The 18694-nt window shown below is 42.6% G+C and overlaps 1 protein-coding gene across 1 annotated transcript in view; it reads right to left on the reverse strand.

The window, feature by feature from the left end:
• Window positions 1-10830: 10830 nt before the first annotated feature.
• The window catches only part of ARHGEF40 (Rho guanine nucleotide exchange factor 40), a 68633-nt gene continuing 60769 nt past the window's right edge, over window positions 10831-18694 (reverse strand). Inside the window, exons 19-22 of the mRNA XM_069961525.1 lie at window positions 15839-15955; window positions 15595-15765; window positions 13816-13871; window positions 10831-13722 (exon numbers count right to left, since the gene is read on the reverse strand). Coding sequence (XP_069817626.1) covers window positions 13681-13722; window positions 13816-13871; window positions 15595-15765; window positions 15839-15955 — 386 coding nt within the window. The 3' untranslated portion in view covers window positions 10831-13680. The remainder of the gene's footprint in view (window positions 13723-13815; window positions 13872-15594; window positions 15766-15838; window positions 15956-18694) is intronic.

The following is an 18694-nucleotide window of genomic DNA, read 5'->3' on the forward strand; positions in this document are numbered from 1 at the left end:
CCCAGCTTTGTTACTTTCCACGGACGCGGAGAAGCCCTTTGATCGGGTCAGCTGGCCCTTCCTTTTTGCTACACTCAGACATCTTGGTCTGGGACCTCACATGTTGGGGTTGATTGGCTCCCTGTATTCCTGTCCGTCGGCCCAGGTCTCGGTCAACGGCCTTCTCTCCTCGTCCTTCTCCATATCCAATGGCACGCGACAGGGCTGCCCCCTCTCCCCCCTCATTTTTATTTTGACCCTGGAACCCTTCCTAAGGCGTGTGAGGAACAATGGCGACGTGTTGGGGGTGCGAGTGGGACCTGTGGAGCACAAGGTAGCGGCCTACGCAGACGATCTGCTGTTCTTTCTTACCAAGCCCTCTGTCTCCCTCCCTAATCTCCTCTCTGAGCTCTCGCAATACCAGTCCCTATCTAACTACAAAATTAATTTCCAAAAATCCGAGGCGCTCAATCTTTCTCTCCCCTCCTCAGTAGTTACCACATTGGAAGCCTCTTTTCCCTTCCGCTGGTCGCGTACCTCCTTGTCGTACTTAGGGGTCCTGCTCACACCCTCGCCCTCCGACGTTTTCAAGACAAACTTCCCACCTATGCTCAAACGCATCAAAGCCGATCTGCTTCGCTGGCATAGGGGCACCTTCACCTGGTTTGGGCGTTGTTCTATCTTCAAGATGAACATTCTACCACGCATACTGTACCTTGTTCAAGCCCTCCCAATGGCGGTGCCCCTATCCTACTTCCGGCAACTTTCCACGATCCTCACCAAATTTATATGGGCACACAAGCAGCCTCGGGTAGCTAAATTAGTGCTGCACCGCCCTAAAATGCGCTGAAGGCCTCGGACCTTCTAATCTATACCACTACTACGTGGCTGCCCACCTATCTAGGGTGATAGATTGGCATCGCCACGCTCACACTAAGCAATGGGTGAGCCTGGAGATGTCACTCTCCCCCATATCATTGCTGGCAGCCCCATGGTTGCCCGCATCCTCGCGCCTTGTTGGCTCCCACCCTACCTTGGCCCCGACGTTGAAGGTGTGCCAGAAACATCTCTCCTCCGGTTTCCTAGCCCCGCATCCCTCCCCACTGTTCCCAGTCATAGGAAACCCAGCTTTCTCCGCCGACACGGAGGGCCCGGTCTTCCGCGCTTGGTTCCGGACCGGTAACTTCAGAGCTACCCTCTTTCTCAAAGGGACGTCATAGTTATCCCTCTCGGAACTTGGGTGCCTCTCTGACCCTGCCCCTCTTGGGTTCTGGAGGGCACTGCAACTCACTCACTATCTCCGCTCTCTTCCTAACCCGGATTGCTTTGCACGCTCTCACACAATTCGAGTTTCTCTGTCTGGGGACTGGCCCCCTTCGTCACTCTCTCTCTCTCCTGTACACATTGTTGGGTTCTCCACCAGAACAACCACCCCCTCCGTTTCTCTCTGCTTGGGAGGTAGACCTAGCGCTTACTTTCACGGCGGCCCAGGTAGACCGCATATTCTCTTGCACCCACTTCTCATCCATCTCCTCGCGCATCCAGGAAGCAGGCTACAAGCTCCTTTCCCGGTGGTATAGGGTTCCTACCAGACTCCACCAGATCTTTCCGGACGTCTCGTCACTCTGCTGGAGGAATTGTGGCGGAGAAGGCTCCCTGATTCACACTTTCTGGAGTTGCCCGAAAGTGGTTCCCTTTTGGAAGGAAGTCTGGCGCATTTCGTCCACTTTCACAGACCACCAGCTCCCCTTCTCTCCCTCATTATTCCTCTTGCATATCTTGCATATTATTCCTCTTGATATCTCCCTTAAGAGCTACCGCCATTCTGTCCTCCGACACCTGATCAACGATGCGTGTGCCTGTATCCCGGCATTGTGGCAGAGACCGGACCCCCCCCCCCCCCACTATCTCCATGTGGATTCGCAGAATCGAAGACATTAAGCGCTTGGAAGATCTCTCTGCTCAGTTGCATGACCGCAACGCTCGGTTCTTTCGGACGTGGTACTACTGGGAGCAGTTCACCGAGACAGACGAATACAAGTCCATGTTGGCTCAGTAAGCCCCTTCCTCTCAGCCCCCCCCCCCTCCCTCGTCCTCTTCTCCATCCCCTCTTCGTCCTTCTTTACCCCGCTTCTTCTCTCTTGGCTTCGAAATGAGCGTGAGCTCACTCCCCTACTTGCACACTTCCCGATTATACCAGCCCACCTGGGAGCCCTGTAGTGCCTTAAGGTTTTGGCATTGCCATTGTGTTAGATTTTTCATTGCTGTCTTTTTTTTTGTTTTTTTTAGATATGTGCCTTTGATGATGTTTGAGTTGATGTTTCTTTCTTTTGTATGAAAAATTTGAAAATTGAATAAAAATGGAGAATTAAAAAAAAAATAAAAATAAAACAAATTTATCAAGAAACTTGCACCCTTTTATAAATTAGAGTGTGAATCACTCTATTGCCTCCTATACTAAGAAATCAATCCAGTCCAGTAGATCTGGGCCATTGTGATTCTTTTTAATGTTATTAGGATTTTAAAGGGAACAAATCGGTACATTTATGCTGATCTGGCTCCCAGAACAGCTGCACCTACCTCGCAGCCGGGTCTCCTATGGTGTTGGGGGTTCCATACTCCATTGACTTCATGTCCGGTAAAATACTATTGTGTGCGAGGCAGGGGGAAAGCCATGAACTAGTTATCTGTGCTGTGACTATTCATGTCTCTCTGTCCTGTCAGCGCGCTCTGCGGGGTGACTGACAGGCAAGAAGGCCCATTAGCAGCCGTTAACAGGTTCCTTGCCTGTCGATGTAGGCAAGGAGGCTAATGGGCCTCCTTGCCTGTCAGTCCTCCGCAGAGCGCGCTGACAGGACAGACAGCCGTGACTAGTCACAGCCCAGATGGTTCTCCGCTTGCCTCACGCACAGGATTAAAAAATATTTTACCGGACATGAAAATTACAGAGCCTGGAACCCCCGACACCACTGGAGACCCAGTTGCCAGGTCTGTGCAGCCGTTCTAGGAGCTCAATCAGCAAATATAAAAGGGTGTTAAAAGCAGCCGTCTTAAACTTAAATTTGAAATAATGTACTAACGGCCATCATTGTAATGACGTCCGCCAAAGTATGTTAAACAACGGCTGTGGTTTTGAGTATCAAATAGCTGTTAAAAATCGGAGTGTGAATATGACCTAAAAGTGCACACTGGAGTACTGCATAGTGGTTTGTTCAAGCCTGGAGAACAAAAATGGCTGCACATCGCACCCAAGGTTGGTATGAAAGCTTGTTCAGCTACATTAAAAACCAACATCAGAAGTCAGTATATAATTTGATTAAACCATATTGCCTCATGTACCACGTGCAGGTCTCTGATACACATGAGTCCCTACGCTAGGTTAAAAGCGCTATAAGCCTGGGAATGGAGCAATTTTAAGGAACATATATTTGTTAACAATGGTTTGAATTTTTTACAGGACATCAGATAAAAGAAAAGTTACACATGTTATATATCGTTTTAATTGTAACGACTTGAGGAACATTTATAATCAGTTTTACCCCAGGGCGAATGGCATAAAAACAAATGCCCCCCAAATAAACAAAATGCATTTTGGTTTTTTTTTTCAATTTCACCACAGTTTTATTTTATGGCCTTTTAAGCACAAGGAGGAAAGAACGAAAACGCAAAAATCAAAATTGGCTCTGTCCTTAAAGGGTTAATGTAGCTGAACAAGCTTTCGTATCAACCATGGGTGCGATGTGCAGCCATTTTTGTTCTCCAGAGTGGTTTGTTAGTGTCAGTAAATATATCCCAATCAGCACTGTGTACATAGCAATGGGGACAGTAGCCACTACTGACACATGTCCAGTTTTATATTCAAGCACCTTTCGTGACCAAAACCATGTTTCTGATAGAACAGCTGCATTTCCTTTTCTATATTATGGCAGCAAGCTCTGCACCCCCAAATTCCTGTTTAATCTTATTATAGTGATCTAAGGTATATTAGAAAAACCCAAAGGTGGTCCGATTCTTATGGTTGTAACACAGACCCTAAAATGTGCAAAGATTACAGTTTTCTGAAACCAACCATATATAAAAAGTAGCAGAACTTAGGAACAATAGTTGGATTTACTCTTACCTGCATTATTACAGTAGCAGAAAAAAGCAGAAAATACGCAATATTTGGCCATTTATACTAGCTATAGTTTGTGGGTTTTTTTCTCAAGATATATTGAGAACTATTGAACTACAATATATATATATATATATATATATATATATAGCGCATATTTATATTTAGCTTTCTTTCCCTAATAATAATAATAATAATGATTAAGGGGAAAATTTATCAAGGGCTTTGCGCCTATTTTTACGCGAACATTTGGATTTTTCACCCATTTTTGGTCTCAGTTCTATTTATGAACCAGTTTTTTTTTGTTTTTTTTTTAGATGCAACAGTTTCTTTTTTGATCTGCCTGTTTTGAGTATTCACCCCAAACCTTGCATAATCCAAGATTTGCATCCAATTTATCATTTGCGACTTTTTACTTAGACACATTTACTATGACAGTGCAACTTTTCAATAAATCACACACAATATATTGGAACTAAATAAACGCCAACCCACATTAGAATAGTCGCACACATAAGACTCCTTAGTATATGTCCCCCTAATTGTTAGGATTATATAAATAATGTTACATCCAGCCAAATCCTGCAACTCTCTGTAATGCAATGGGACGCAACATTTCCACATTCCATGCAGTTCCATTATAATAAAAATCCAGCTGTATAAAAGAGACAAATACTTTTCCTTATAGGTTGGGCAGGCAGCTCTAAACAAACAGCAAGTGATTAACACTTTGTTGCTTAACTACTCCCCCCCCCCAAAAAAAATAAAAAAAATAAATGGGTTTCACATAACACACTGAATAATAAGTCAATAATTTAGGAATCAGTCTGCTGGGGCTAAGAAGGCACAAATTACCCAGTCAGGCTTGTGCCTATTGGAAAGCTGTACGCTATTAACATAGTTAAAATGTGTGACATTGATAACAAAATTCTTTTCATCTGCATCACTTGTATGAAAGCTCAGTCTATTCCCATGTTCCTCTGCCACCACACATTGCAGTTGTTCTGTTCACTTGGTGTACGGGTTACCATAGTTACTGTTTTTTGGCACCTATTTTTTGGCCTTTGCCAAGTCATTAAATATTCATTTGATATCTATGTATGGGTATCTTAACAGCGTTCCATTTATAGAATCGGTACAAATTATCAGACGTATGCATGCACGTGTTCTGCTTGATTAGTCATCCGCAAACTATGATTGACTAGTGCAGCATATTCGCACAATAGATCTATGTGCGGGCCAAGAGCAACACTTGACATGAAGTCTGAATATTAGAATATGCGCAACATTAGCATCTTCTGATGTGTTTCTGAGATCAGATGTTACTATGTGGGGCCAATTATCAGGCTAGGTTCATACACCCACCATCTTTTTTTGGCTGTTTGGCCCCAAAATGACGGACGTCCCCAAAAAATGGCCGTCAAATAACGTCCGTTATTTTGAAATCATGGGCGTCATTTTACAATAACAGAGGTTATTTGGCCAAAAAAGACAGTGTGTGAGAGGTCCTTTTCTCACTACGGAATCCACGCGGCTGAAAATGTGGCCATCCCATAGGTTTCATTGTATGGTAAGGCGTATTCCACCATCCACCCATGTCAATTCTTCTTTGAGCGGACGGTGGAATCTGCCTGAATAGAATGGAGCCTATGGGACCGGCAGATCTTCAATAGAGATGATCAAACATTGGAAAATCTTAGGTTCTATAGAACTCGAACCTTGTAGAACATTCCGCGTTTGATTCCAGATGCCTTCCCAGTCCGAGTACCGCCTGGAATTCCGGGATTTAGCCTAGGTAATAGGCTGAATCCCAGAATTACAGGCGGTACTTGGGCTGTCTCCTCCTTCCCCACGGACCAGGAAGGCATCGGGAATCAAATGCGGAAGGTTAGACAAGGTTCGAGTTCTATACAACCTAAGATTTTCTGAGGTTCGATCATCTTCAAGCGGGAGCGCATGCGGGTTGGTCCAGCTCAAGGAGTCCACCGGAGCTTATCCTTGCGGATTTTATAGTGGAAACAGGCCCAGAGAAGCGATTGACCCTGATTTAGCCTCTTCATCCTATTACAATCTCACATATTGCTTTGCCATTAGAAAAGCTACACGTTAAACCTGGGATATGTAACATGTGTGGTCAGTGGACCCCACCAATCACTAGAACAAAGAAGATCTGAGATACAGTGTTAGATGTCAGAATCCATTGATTTCACTTTGATAGTTCTAGAGTGAGGTTAATGGGATTTTACAGTAATAGTCTCCATAATCCATGCCAGGAGAAGTGTATTTGTTCTTGAAGGCATTACTCACAGTGGTGTCACCTACAGTAATAGACAACTGCACAACGTAATATGCAGATTCATCATGGAGTGGTCCTTGCCTTAGGGCTTTTCACAGATATATTGCAACCGTATTTAATTGCCTATATTAAACTGACAAGGCACAGGGCATGAAATATGCTGGAGGACCCTACATATTGCTGACCGAACAATGATATAGTATGTAGTCAGCCATACATCATCCTGGGGTTCCAAAATGCAGGACCCTATATACACTCATACCTCTTGTTTGGTATTTGATTAACTTGGCAATAAAAGACAGAGATCATGTAAGGAATCTGAAATATTAAAGTGTTTCTGGCTCAATGTGATGTGAAGCAGACATCTTGCAATAACACAGGGACTACAGAGTATCAAAAAATGTGGGGGGAAAAAAACCTTCACACCGGAGAGGCACATTTAGATTACAGGAGCTTGATATAATAAACACAATGTGATGATGATCACACATATTGAGAGCTGGTGCTGAGCCAACCAACAGCTGTTTATATATAAAGCCAGCAGAAAACATGCCCATAAATCTATTTTAACACTATATGTAGTCATTCCTGGCCTAAAATAGCTTAGAGCGCTCATCTAGGTGCACACAGAAATATCTGAGGTTACTCCATAGAAAGATTCAAATTCAGTAATAGAATACATAGATGGATGAATCTACAGATATGTTTACCTCAAAAGATGGAATATTAAAGGTTTGATGACAAAACCAGGATAGGCCTCCTAATGCCTAGCAGAGAGAAGACTGAAGTGGTGTGTACATATTGTGGAGGAGTAACCACCCTACACAATGACAGCCTGTAGCCACGACCACATAACATCTTTTTTAGGCTGCTTCATGTACGTCATTTCGCACCAAAATAGCGGCTGTTATTTCAAAACAACGTCCGGCATTTCACAAATAATGGCTTTGTTTGAAATGACGTCCGTCCAAAAAACAGCCAAAAAAAGATGTTGTGTGATCATGGCCTGTAGCTGCGTATATATTATATAATTATTGGCTGAATTGGCTCATTATGATCGTACCTCCTTAAAGGAGCTGGCAGTGTTGTCGTTTTTGGCTGGTCTCCCTGAGATCAGTGATCTGTTTCTCTCCTTAAAGGAGAAGTCTGGCCTGTTGTGGTTGAGAATGGCAGGGCACTGCAGAAAACAATAAAAAGCACTAACTTACCTGTGCCGACGATCTGCCATCTGACCAGCCCCGGGACCCTCCGCTGGGCTCCAGAATCTCCTCTGCTGCCAACATCATGACCTGGCGCTCCAGTCGCCGACTGGCTGAGCGGGCTGTCCATCAGCTGCGTTGGGCATTTCGAGTCGTGACGTGATTACAATGCAAGAGAAAATGTCTTCCGACAGGATCCAGGACCATCTGGCACAGCAAATCGTGGGCACAGGGAGAGGTAAGTAACTGTTCCCTTTCATGTTACCCTTCTGCCCCTGCCGGATTGTACAAAAAAAACGAAAACTTCCAACTTCTCCTTTAATATTTTTGCCACATAAATTGATGATAACTCCTGACAGCTAGCTCTTTAATCCGCTGTGTTAAAGTGTTTTGGCCGTTTTTTTTATTATTATGTTAAACCAGACAATGTTAATCTGTTCTTTGTCAGAAACTTCCATGGGCAGCTTACTTTGTGCATGATATCCATCTTCATGAAAAATACTTTTAGCTATTTTAATATTAGGAAACTCCCTACCGTAAGGGGACATGATGCAATTGTACCAGTTTTCTGAAAGCTTGGGTTGAATTAAAGGAAAATCTGAAAAATTGTTTGGATGCCCCCCCCACACACACACACTAAAGTGCATTCACACTCAAATAAGTAATACAAAAGCATTGATCCATCATGTTCTGGGTCTAATTATCATCTGTTTCATGGATTCTGGTAAAGCTCAGTAATGTTAGGGGACTCCTGAATCGGAGTAACACAGCCTGTGTATATTATTAATGGCTGGATCCACACAGTCCCACGATCTTTGCACAATCATGCCAAAACACTGCTGTGTTTACTGTGATAACGTCTGCATCCTGTGATAGAGCCCTAGTACATGCCTAAACACACGACCCACTCAGGTCTCTATAAAAAGTAAGTTACAATTTCAGTAGAAGAGTTAGATGAAAATATTACTAGTTGTCACTCATTTTCCAAACAGACAGGTATAGACAAAGGTTCCCAAACACGAGTACAGTCATCTGAACCTGATAATTTTACACGGACAGGATGACCATGTGTATGGGAGTGATGTCGGGGAAAAGAAGGATTGGGCTTGCTGAATTTTACCATATCTGATCCTTTGTTCTATTATTATTATTTATTTTTAAAATTGCCCTTGATTCCAGAGCACTATACAAGCGATAGGGGTTAATAAACAGGAACATTACAAGATCAAAAACACATAAATAGGATATATGGCAGACTGGTACATGAGGAGAGAGGACCCTGCCCACGAGGGCTTACAATCTATAAGGTACGGGGAGAGAGACAGGGGGAAAGGGGCAGCCAGGTAAAGTGGGAGGCAGAATTATTGTAGGTTGTAGCCTAGTTTGAAGAGATGGGTTTTCATGTTACTTTTGAAGAACTTGATGGTGGATGAGAGCCAAATGTGTCGGGGTAGTGAGTTCCAGAGTATGGGGGAGGCTCGGGCAAAGTCTTGGAGGTGGTTGTGTGAGGTACGAACAAAGGGGAGCGCAAAAGAAGATCATTGGAGGATGGAAGGTTGAATGAGGGACGGTAGCGGGATATCAGGTTAGATATATATGGAAGGGACAGGTTGTGGATGCTTGTAGGTCATGGTCAATGGTTTGAAAAGAATATGTTGGGCAGTGGGGAGCCAGTGAAGGGATGGATAAGGCCCCATTTGGTTTGGCAGTGGTTTTTTCCTTCTCCCCATGCGGAAGACAACCTAAGCCTGCATGTCTATGAGGGAGTTGGGAGGAATAAGTGAACAAATGGCCGATAGCTTTTGAAGGTGACATTAGCTACTGGGCCCCTTGACAGCAGAAGATAACTCAGCTCTTTTCTGTTATTTTCTTTTTCAGATAGGCCTTTTATTCTGAAAATGAAGGCATAGATGTCTTTCCACTGTTAGGCTATGTTCACACACTGTAAGAGACCGGCCGTTCCGTGACCTGGCCGGTCTTTGAAAAGATCTTTAGGGCTGCAGAGTTCTGAAGCGGGCACATCCGTGCGTGCCTGCATCAGAACTTCCCACTGCACACTATGGAGCGTATGGCTGGAGCCACTCGCTCCATAGTGCACACTGACATGGTTTTCTACGGCCGCTATTAACTGAATTGCAGCCACAAAAAACTGACAAGTCAGTTTTCTACGGCTCCTCGAGAGATCCCGGCCGGAGTGTATACTATGTGCATACGCTCCAGCCAGGATTCCATAGAGGCCAGGTAACGTATATTTTTGTATTAATCATGGCCGTTGTTGCAATCGGCAACAACAGACGCACTTTTACGAAAATATACGTTGTGTGAACATGGCCTAACTCCTGAAATGCAGGCATCTTGGGTATAGCATTAAGGACAAGGCAGACATGCATATACTGTATTTAGAAATGGTTCCCAGAGATATTTAAGCGCTACATTGTATATGGTGCTAATAATTCAGAGTAATTATGGTAACCACAAACAGCTAATATATTCTTAGGGCCAGTTTACACACAATAAAATCGATGGAATCCCGCCTGCTGTCTGTTTAGATGGAACAGCTCGCGCACCTCCGCTTCTGCATGAATTGCGAAAATTTATACTCAGAAATCATATGAAACTAAATGTATTTAATTCTTCTTGTTTTGTGATACAACAAACTATTTGTCATTCCTCCTTGTCATTAAAAGGGTTTTCCAGCAAGGGAAACGTTTTTATATACTCTTAAAAATATATAGAAGACAAGGAGCTATGCTTACCTCTCTGAGCACCCCTGATGTCCTCCTTCAGGTCTCAAGATCTCCTGCTGAATGATGCCGCCTCCTTTTCAGACACAGACTTGTTTTGGCAGTGATACTGCAAAGACGAGTTCATATTGAAAGTGGAGGCAGGATCATTCAGAGGGAGATCCGGAGACCCGTAGGAGGACACCAGGGGAACGCTGAGAGGTAAGCATAGCTTCTTTATTGTTTTCTATATACTTGCAACAGTATATAAAAACTTTTCCAATGCCAGCTAACCCCTTTAAGTTACAATTAATTTGCTCAGGATGTGGTTGTAATATTGGTCACTAATAATGCCCAATAGTAAGCGAATTGCAGACATTCATTCAGAATTTTCTGGAAGTTCATGGGAATGTTAAGATGTTACATAAACAAGGCCCAAAACAAATGTCAATGAAAAAAAGATCAAACATTAACATTAAATACAAAATGAGACCCAACCTCAAAATATGAAGCAGAATATTCACTGACAGACACTCATGTTTAATAATAAAAAAAGAAATGTGCCAAAGACAAACCACAAACAATACACAGGGTAGAAAATGAATGAGTTACACAATGTTAACATTGGCATACACTTGAGAATAATACTTTAGGCCCATATAAATCAATGCCTTTCTATTCTCTGGCACAGTTGGAAATAAATGCACGATATCATGAACAAGGCCAGATTAAATTGCATTGTCATTATTTGCAAAAATAAATTGAAATTATTTGTACCTGTTTATATAAAAGAAAAACCATGCTATGAGTGATTGTACTTTTTTTTATAGTAAAGGCAGAGGGACAATCGCTACTACTCCCACCCAGACAAACAAATGGCAGAGACTGCGCCAATCTGATGCAAACAGGCTGTACCATTTTAAAGCATTGTCCGGCAGGGATTGCACCATCATGTAAGAAAAAAAAAACAGAGCATGGTTAGGAATGTACCATAATAGCAAAAATTCAAAAACAAAAAATCAAGGACAATAACTAGTTCCATATAGGTGTACCATGTCAGGCATAACCCAGCAGAGATGAATACATTCCAAGCCCCCCTGAAGTACTGCAGTAAAACCAAAGAGCAAAGATTCTCTCCTTCCTTTTCTCCAAATCTCATTGTTTCCTGTAGAGAGGATACAATCAATACATCTCTTTATAAACGCTTCTGCTGCAGGCTGCCAGGCAGAGTTTATTGATCTCTACATATCAGGTTAGACCCTTTCTATTGAGCTCAGAAAGAAAATGTAGGAGGGTGGACAAAAGGCAGCGTGGATCTAAAGAGACATATACGCATACTACATAAAATACATAGGCATAGGTTCCTCTCTACATCACATATGTGCATGCATATTTGCTATTGCATGAATAAGAATATTGATATTGTTTAGAAAAAAAAAAAGTGCAAGCTCTAAGAGGAAGAACATTGATTTCTACCAAAGGCACAATAAGGGAGATAAGAAAAGTGCCATTTTTATTAATCACCTTCCATAGAAGCTGAGATAAATCATACAGCTCAGGTCTCTAAACCTGTTCACCATAAAATGTTGACCCATACGGTATTGATTTCCTGGCTCTAATAACTGTACTCCAGTCTGAGACCATTCAGGCCGTTACTAGGTGCCATTGTCCAGTTTCCTCTATTAATCCAGTTATACATTTGTATAGCAGTCTATTGGAGGCGAGTATATATAGCTTTTGATTCATTAGGTCATCCCTTTTATTCTCCTTGGCTTTAAAAGGCTGGCATATTTAAAACTGGAAACACGACTTGATATGTCTCTATGGCTTTTTCTAGCAAGTACCGTTCAGATATAAATCCTGTTAATGAAATATATTCTATTGCTGTATTTATACCGCCAAAAATACTCATCTTAAGTATTCCGAGCAGGGAGCAGCTACAGATAAGAGATATGTATTAATAGCCATGTAGTAAAGCCACCATACCAGGCTATATATAGAGGACGCACACAGTTGTCATGCTATATTAGGTTCATTAGTAATAATTGCAGTAACCGTTGGTATTATGGGTGTAAAAATACATCCATGTCTGATAATAAAATAATACTGACATTTATAAATGAAATACAGCTACATATTTTGTTAATTATTAAGGTAAAAAAAAATTGTAATGATCTGGTTAAACATTTTAAGCGTAGGTTCACACACAACAGATCTGCAGCGGATTTTATGCTCTGAATTTGCAGTGAAATCCACTGCAGATCCTTAAAGTGGTACTCCGGGTTGGGGTTATTTTTAGGGTACGGCCGGGGTAGGGGTGGAAATAGAGGCAGCCGGTCACTTACCTCCCCAGTTCCTGCGTAGGGTCCCGGATCGCGCCGCCCCTTTCTCCCGTCCGGGGAGGTAAGTGACCGGTGGCCTCTATTTCCAGCCCTTCTCCGGCCGTAGCCTAGAAATAACCCCTGCCTGGAGTACCCCTTTAACTGTCATTTTCAATCAGATTCCATACTCACAGCGTCCTGCTCAGCCATTCAGTGCGCTGCTGCGGGACAGCACACTGATTGCCTGAGTGCTGGGAGCCCCCGAAACAAGCCAGAGCTTGGACCTGGTAATGTATGTATCGAGTTAAGGGGGCTGACTTTTATATACGTGCAGCGGGATTACAATCCCACTGCGAATATGTAATCTCATTGAAAAAGACAGTTTAAATTTGCAGCGGATTTCGCAGCGAATTTGCAGCGTGAAATATGCTGCGGGCCCGTTGTGTGTGAACTCACCCTAAATGGGATACGGGGAACAAAAGACATCTGAAGCCTTCTGCTCCTCACCGGCCTTCACTTCTTGATTTTCCAAGTCTTGGAATTAAGCCTTCCGAGACGTGGAGGGGCAGAGATAAGTAGAGATGTTCACGTGCAACGTCACTGTTCAGCTATTGGTCATTGTATGCAGGTGCTTTTTGCCTGCGCATAGTGAGCGTGACTTAGCCCCGTCCCCATGTCTCGGAAGGGGGGGGTGTTTGAACGTTTGAGCCATCTTCTGCTCTGGACAAACCCTTTAATACTGGGCGCATACTTGTGGTCCTGTTCATTACACTTCTTTACTGCTGCTATAAGACCAGAACTAATTTTCAGTGCTTCTTCTCCTTCAGGCAAAAAGGATGAAAAGGCTACCGTCTTACAAAGTCCAGGTTTGAGTAAAATCCTATCTGGGATAATGTTCTAACCAGCTTTTTGGTTTCTTGTGGAAACAAATGATTTCTTAAAGCACCGTTTTCTGCTGAGGTCGTAGAAATGCTGAACGTGTTCTCCAGCGTTTATGGCACTGGAAAGGTAATGTATAGTTTTATCTGCTTATAAAGGGAAGGTGCCATTACACAGAAGTGGATGGAAACACTACTTCAATGGTCATATCCTGAAAAGAAGGTAAATGGAGAACAGTAAATGACAGATACTGACTATAGATTGAAAAAAAAAAACACAACATATCTATTATATCGAATTTTACCTTTGGCTTCTCTCTTTCTGTAATAGGTGAGATTGATTTTAGGCACACCGGACCACCTAAATGAAACAGGAGAGTATCTCAACAAAACGCTACATTCGGCTTCTAACTATTTAGAAGGTCCAATAAATCTATTTTGAAATCCATTAGTCCTGATATTGTGTTTGCCAAGACTATACAATATATGTAAATCTGGCTTGTTACTATGTAATTTCCAGTTAAAGTGTAGGAGAATTTGACAAGCACAATGACTGGAAAGCGCTTCAACAGTTTGAATTTAATTTAATGTTACTCTTCCGAAAGTGTCAGGACTATACCTTCCAATATAAAGTATTGCATCTAACTCATGATAAGAGATGAGCAAACTTACAGTAAGTTCGGGTTCACGCCTATAGCTGTATGCATATTTCCCAGGCAGCTCTAGGGCTACATCCATCTTCTCCAGCCACTTGCATTCAAATACCAAGCATTTGGGTTTGCACAAACCCAAACTTACTATATGTACAAGCCTGGAGGACAGAAATGGCTGCACATCGCACCCATGGTCCATACGAAAGCTTGTTCAGCTACATTAAGAACCAACATGAGAAGTTAGTATATAATTTGATCAAACCATATTGCCTCATATACCACGAGTAAGTCTCTGATACACGAGTCCCTACGCTAAACGACACCCCGCTGGTCAACGAACACCAACCCCGTCAAGCAAAGACAAGCAGGGAAAGGGGTTGGTGCTTAATGTAGCTGAACAAGCTTTCGTATACACCATGGGTGCGATGTGCAGCCATTTTTATTCTCCAGGCTTGTGCATTTTATGTATTCTGTCCCCTTTCTTTGTGGTTACCACTCCTCCCTTGTAAGACCCATGTGATCCAAATTAGCAGGAAGCACCTGTGTACATATTAGGAGGGGAGGGGTAGATCAGTCCCGTACGCTTCATCGTGCACAGGACCAGGCGGCGGGTTGAGACTGGCTCAGATAAAGCAAGCTGCTTGCCAGAAGGTGCAGCTGCTTAGGAGAAGATGAACGAGCGCTCACCCCGCTGGGACCGGGCAGCGGGTAAGAGCTTGTGCACGGGACGGAGCGGCCGGCTTACATCACGGGCTGCAAGTCAAAAGATGCATGAGCGCTCACCCCACCGGGACGGGGCGCAGGTGAGCACTCGTGCACAGAACCAGGCGGCCGGCTTACATTAGGGGCGGCAAGTTGGGGAGCGGTGCAGGAGCACTCACCCCGCTGGGACTTGGCTGAGGGTGAGCGCTCCTGCACAGGACCGGGTAAGGGGTAGACAGGCAGCTAGTTGGGGTGAGCGTCAGATAAGGAGCGCTCACCCTGCTGGTGGATAAACTTGGGACGTGACGTCACGTTTTTTTTTGAGGAAATAAGTCTGTCTGATCTACTGAATTGAGGGAAATAGCAGTATATGTGCATTTCCCATAATTAGTGTATATTAGAGATTTGTTTAACTTTCTATATGTAATAACATATTTAAAAATACATTTTGCCCAGAGTACCCCCTCACATGCTAATAACCCAAAAATGGTGCTGAGGGTGAAGGAAAGAAAATTATCCACATCATCCACTATAGGGCCATATCAGCAGGTTAGCGTCTTCTATCCTGGTGATAATTTCCCTCTAAGCTTCAGGTTTCAAAACTCAGAAAGGAAACTGCAGACTGAGGATTGCTAATTTTCCAGTTGTGGATAATAAATGATAAAATATGGTCTATATAAACAACTAAATGGGCATAAAAAAGTAACAGATTTTTTTTTTTTTTTTTACCTGTGAATGCTTCACCTATCTCTTCGCTGATTTTTTCTGGAAGAGAAACCCCTCCAGGTGATCTCAGCCTCCGAGGGCTTGGTCCTGATGTGAGTGCAAGGCCGAGGGATGCAGGAGGGGGAGAACTATGCTCACAAGAAGAGAAAGGCACCGAAGCACGAGTACGAGAACCTAAAAAAGGTAAACGGTTTAATGTCTTTGCATTTTTCATCCCTCCTTTTTATTTACCTTTTCCTACACCCACCTCTTGCTGTCAGAAGAGCACTCACGGTCCTTTCACTTATTGCACTGAATCCAGCCTTTATGTCCAGGAAAGAACGATGGCTCGAGCCAATTGTGGATGTGTCCTGGACTCGATGCTCTAGATGAAAAAAAAAATAAAAATCAGTATATTTTTTTTTTACACAAAAAACTGACAATACCCATAGTCAACAAACCTTAAAGGCTTATACCCATCTGAGAGACTTATGGCATATCCAGAACATCAATTTTAATTTAAAGTTTATTAGGGAGATTTATCAAACATGGTGTAAAGTGAAACTGTCTCAGTTGCCCCTAGCAACCAATCAGATTCCACCTTTCATTTTCCAAAGAGTCTGTGAGGAATGAAAGGTGGAATCTGATTGGTTGCTAGGGGCAACTGAGACAGTTTCACTTTACACCATGTTTGATAAATCTCCCCCTATGTTCCTTCACCAGGTAATACATTCTGGTAAAAATGGGACATCCTTATCTGGGGTTGCTCTCCATTTTGGCAACAAAATAAAAGCACCATTCATGCCACCCATATTCTGTTAATGGTGAGGGGCAATAATCGTAGTGGCTGTAATTCCCCATCCCTGCAATGTTCACATTTGGGTAAATAAATACACTATCCACCAGTAGAGGGCAGTGTAACAGCATGTTCTAACAGCATGAAGAAAGAGTAAAGAAATTAGCTATGAGCTGCCATTACAGATGTTAGTCACTGATTTTATGGCTATTCACAGCAATATGTCATACATTACCATTCACCATAAATCAGGTACTCATAGCCTGAAGATATATAACCAGCCAAGTACAAGTAAAACAGCTGATGACTACACTTAAAAGGCTTTTTGAAAAACCATTACATTAGATCACAATAAGCACAGCTGCATATATACACAACTTTTGATCACAAATAGATCTGTATACTTGGATTTGCAAAGCAATGGTAATTCTCCATTGTATGTAATAAAAAGATGTCAGGTAAGAGAAGTGTTTGTTGGAGCTTTAACAAGCAGTTTTGTCAAACCTCTTACTATCCCTATCTGAGGCCATAGAATAGAGGGAGAGACTATGGACTATACATATACATATACAAATACATATTTTTTTACACTGCAGACTTTGGGAGAGTCTCAATGTGGGTGTGAAGGGGACAGGACAATGTGGGTGTGAAGGGGACAGGACAATGTGGGTGTGAAGGGCTTAGGGCCCTATTACATGGGATGATTATTGTGCGAAAAGTCATTATATTGTTTAAATTTAAACGATAATTGTCCTCGGTAACGATCGAAAAATCGTGTGTGTTGATTTAGATCTGACCCTAAAATCATCGCTAATCGTTCACTGTAGTTCCACACTTTTCACTAATCGTTCAGTGTAATCGCACATCGTTCCTTCTTTTGCTGGGATCAGATGGAGTAAACGATCATAACTAACAACTATTGTTCTGTGTTATATGGTGAACGATTTCAGGTTAACGATAAACAATCTCGTTTGCGATCGTTTACTGTTAATCATTAAAAATCGCTTTCTGCTGCTGGGTTCACACTGCGTTTTTGTAGTCCGGTTAATATATCCGTTTTTAAATGGTTACTTTAAACCTACACAAAAAAAACGGTCAACCATGTTTTTGTGTGCGCCAAAAAAAAGGAAAAAGAAAAACATCAGTTTTGATCCTTTTTTTTTTTAAATGAAAGGTAATGGAAAAACAGATCCAAGCGGAATTGCACATGATTGCATCTGTTTTTCAGCTGTTTTTTTTTTCTTCATAAAATTTATACGTTAAATGGACTGCAAAAGTGCAGTGTGAACCCAGCCTTATAGGAGTACTGTCGGGATCAAAAGTTTTTACATATAAATATTGAAGGCAGATGAATACAGGTTTTTTTCCACTTGCCACTCTGAGCACATCAAAGCAGGATATTAAATCTCTGGACAAACCCTTTAAATACGCATTAGATAAATAGTGGCCAATCCTGTTCAATCCAGTGAGATCCACAAACAATCTAATATGTATGGTGGCAGCTTTTCCACAAGCCTGATCCCTTCTTCTTTTAGAAGATGAGAGGTGAATGGTAGCAGCTTTTTCTCACTCTCCCTATTGAAACAAACGTGCAAGTTTATAGGGAACAATTAATAAAATTACAGTTTAATCTGAAAACCTTTAGATCCCCAAAAAATAAAGGAAGGAACAATTAGCAGCGGAGCGGTGCGCTTTGTCCAATTTGTCGTCAATACATGAAGGAATGCAGCCAAATATTGGGAGGGCGAGAGGTTACCTCGTATATGAGGACGCCGCTTAATTGATGTTATTTTGATAATGTATTCTGCTGATTGTAGGGTTCCTGAAACGCTCATTGGGGTGATTCTGGGAGTGCTGGTCCATAGACTTCTGTATGCAAGTATCCAGATTATACAGTACAGACCAAAAGTTTGGACACACCTTCTCATTCAAAGAGTTTTCTGTATTTTGATGACTATGAAAATTGTAGATTGTGGCCTCATGCTATTCCATCTGGTTCGCTTTTAGTTGGACCATCATTTATTTTTTAACAGGACAATGACCCCAAACACACCTCCAGGCTATGTAAGGGCCATCGGACCAAGAAGGAGAGTGATGGGGTGCTACGCCAGATGACCTGGCCTCCATAGTCACCAGACCTAAACCCAATCGAGACGGTTTGGTGTGAGCTGGACCGCAGAGTGAAGGCAAAAGGGCCAACAAGTGCTAAGCATCTCTGGGAACTCCTTCAAGACTATTGGAAGACCATTTCAGGTGACTACTTCTTGAAGCTCATCAAGAGAATGCCAAGAGTGTGCAAAGCAGGAATTAAAGCAAAAGGTGGTTACT

Source organism: Dendropsophus ebraccatus, chromosome 3 (genome assembly GCF_027789765.1).
Source record: "Dendropsophus ebraccatus isolate aDenEbr1 chromosome 3, aDenEbr1.pat, whole genome shotgun sequence".
In the NCBI taxonomy this organism is placed as follows: domain Eukaryota; kingdom Metazoa; phylum Chordata; class Amphibia; order Anura; family Hylidae; genus Dendropsophus; species Dendropsophus ebraccatus.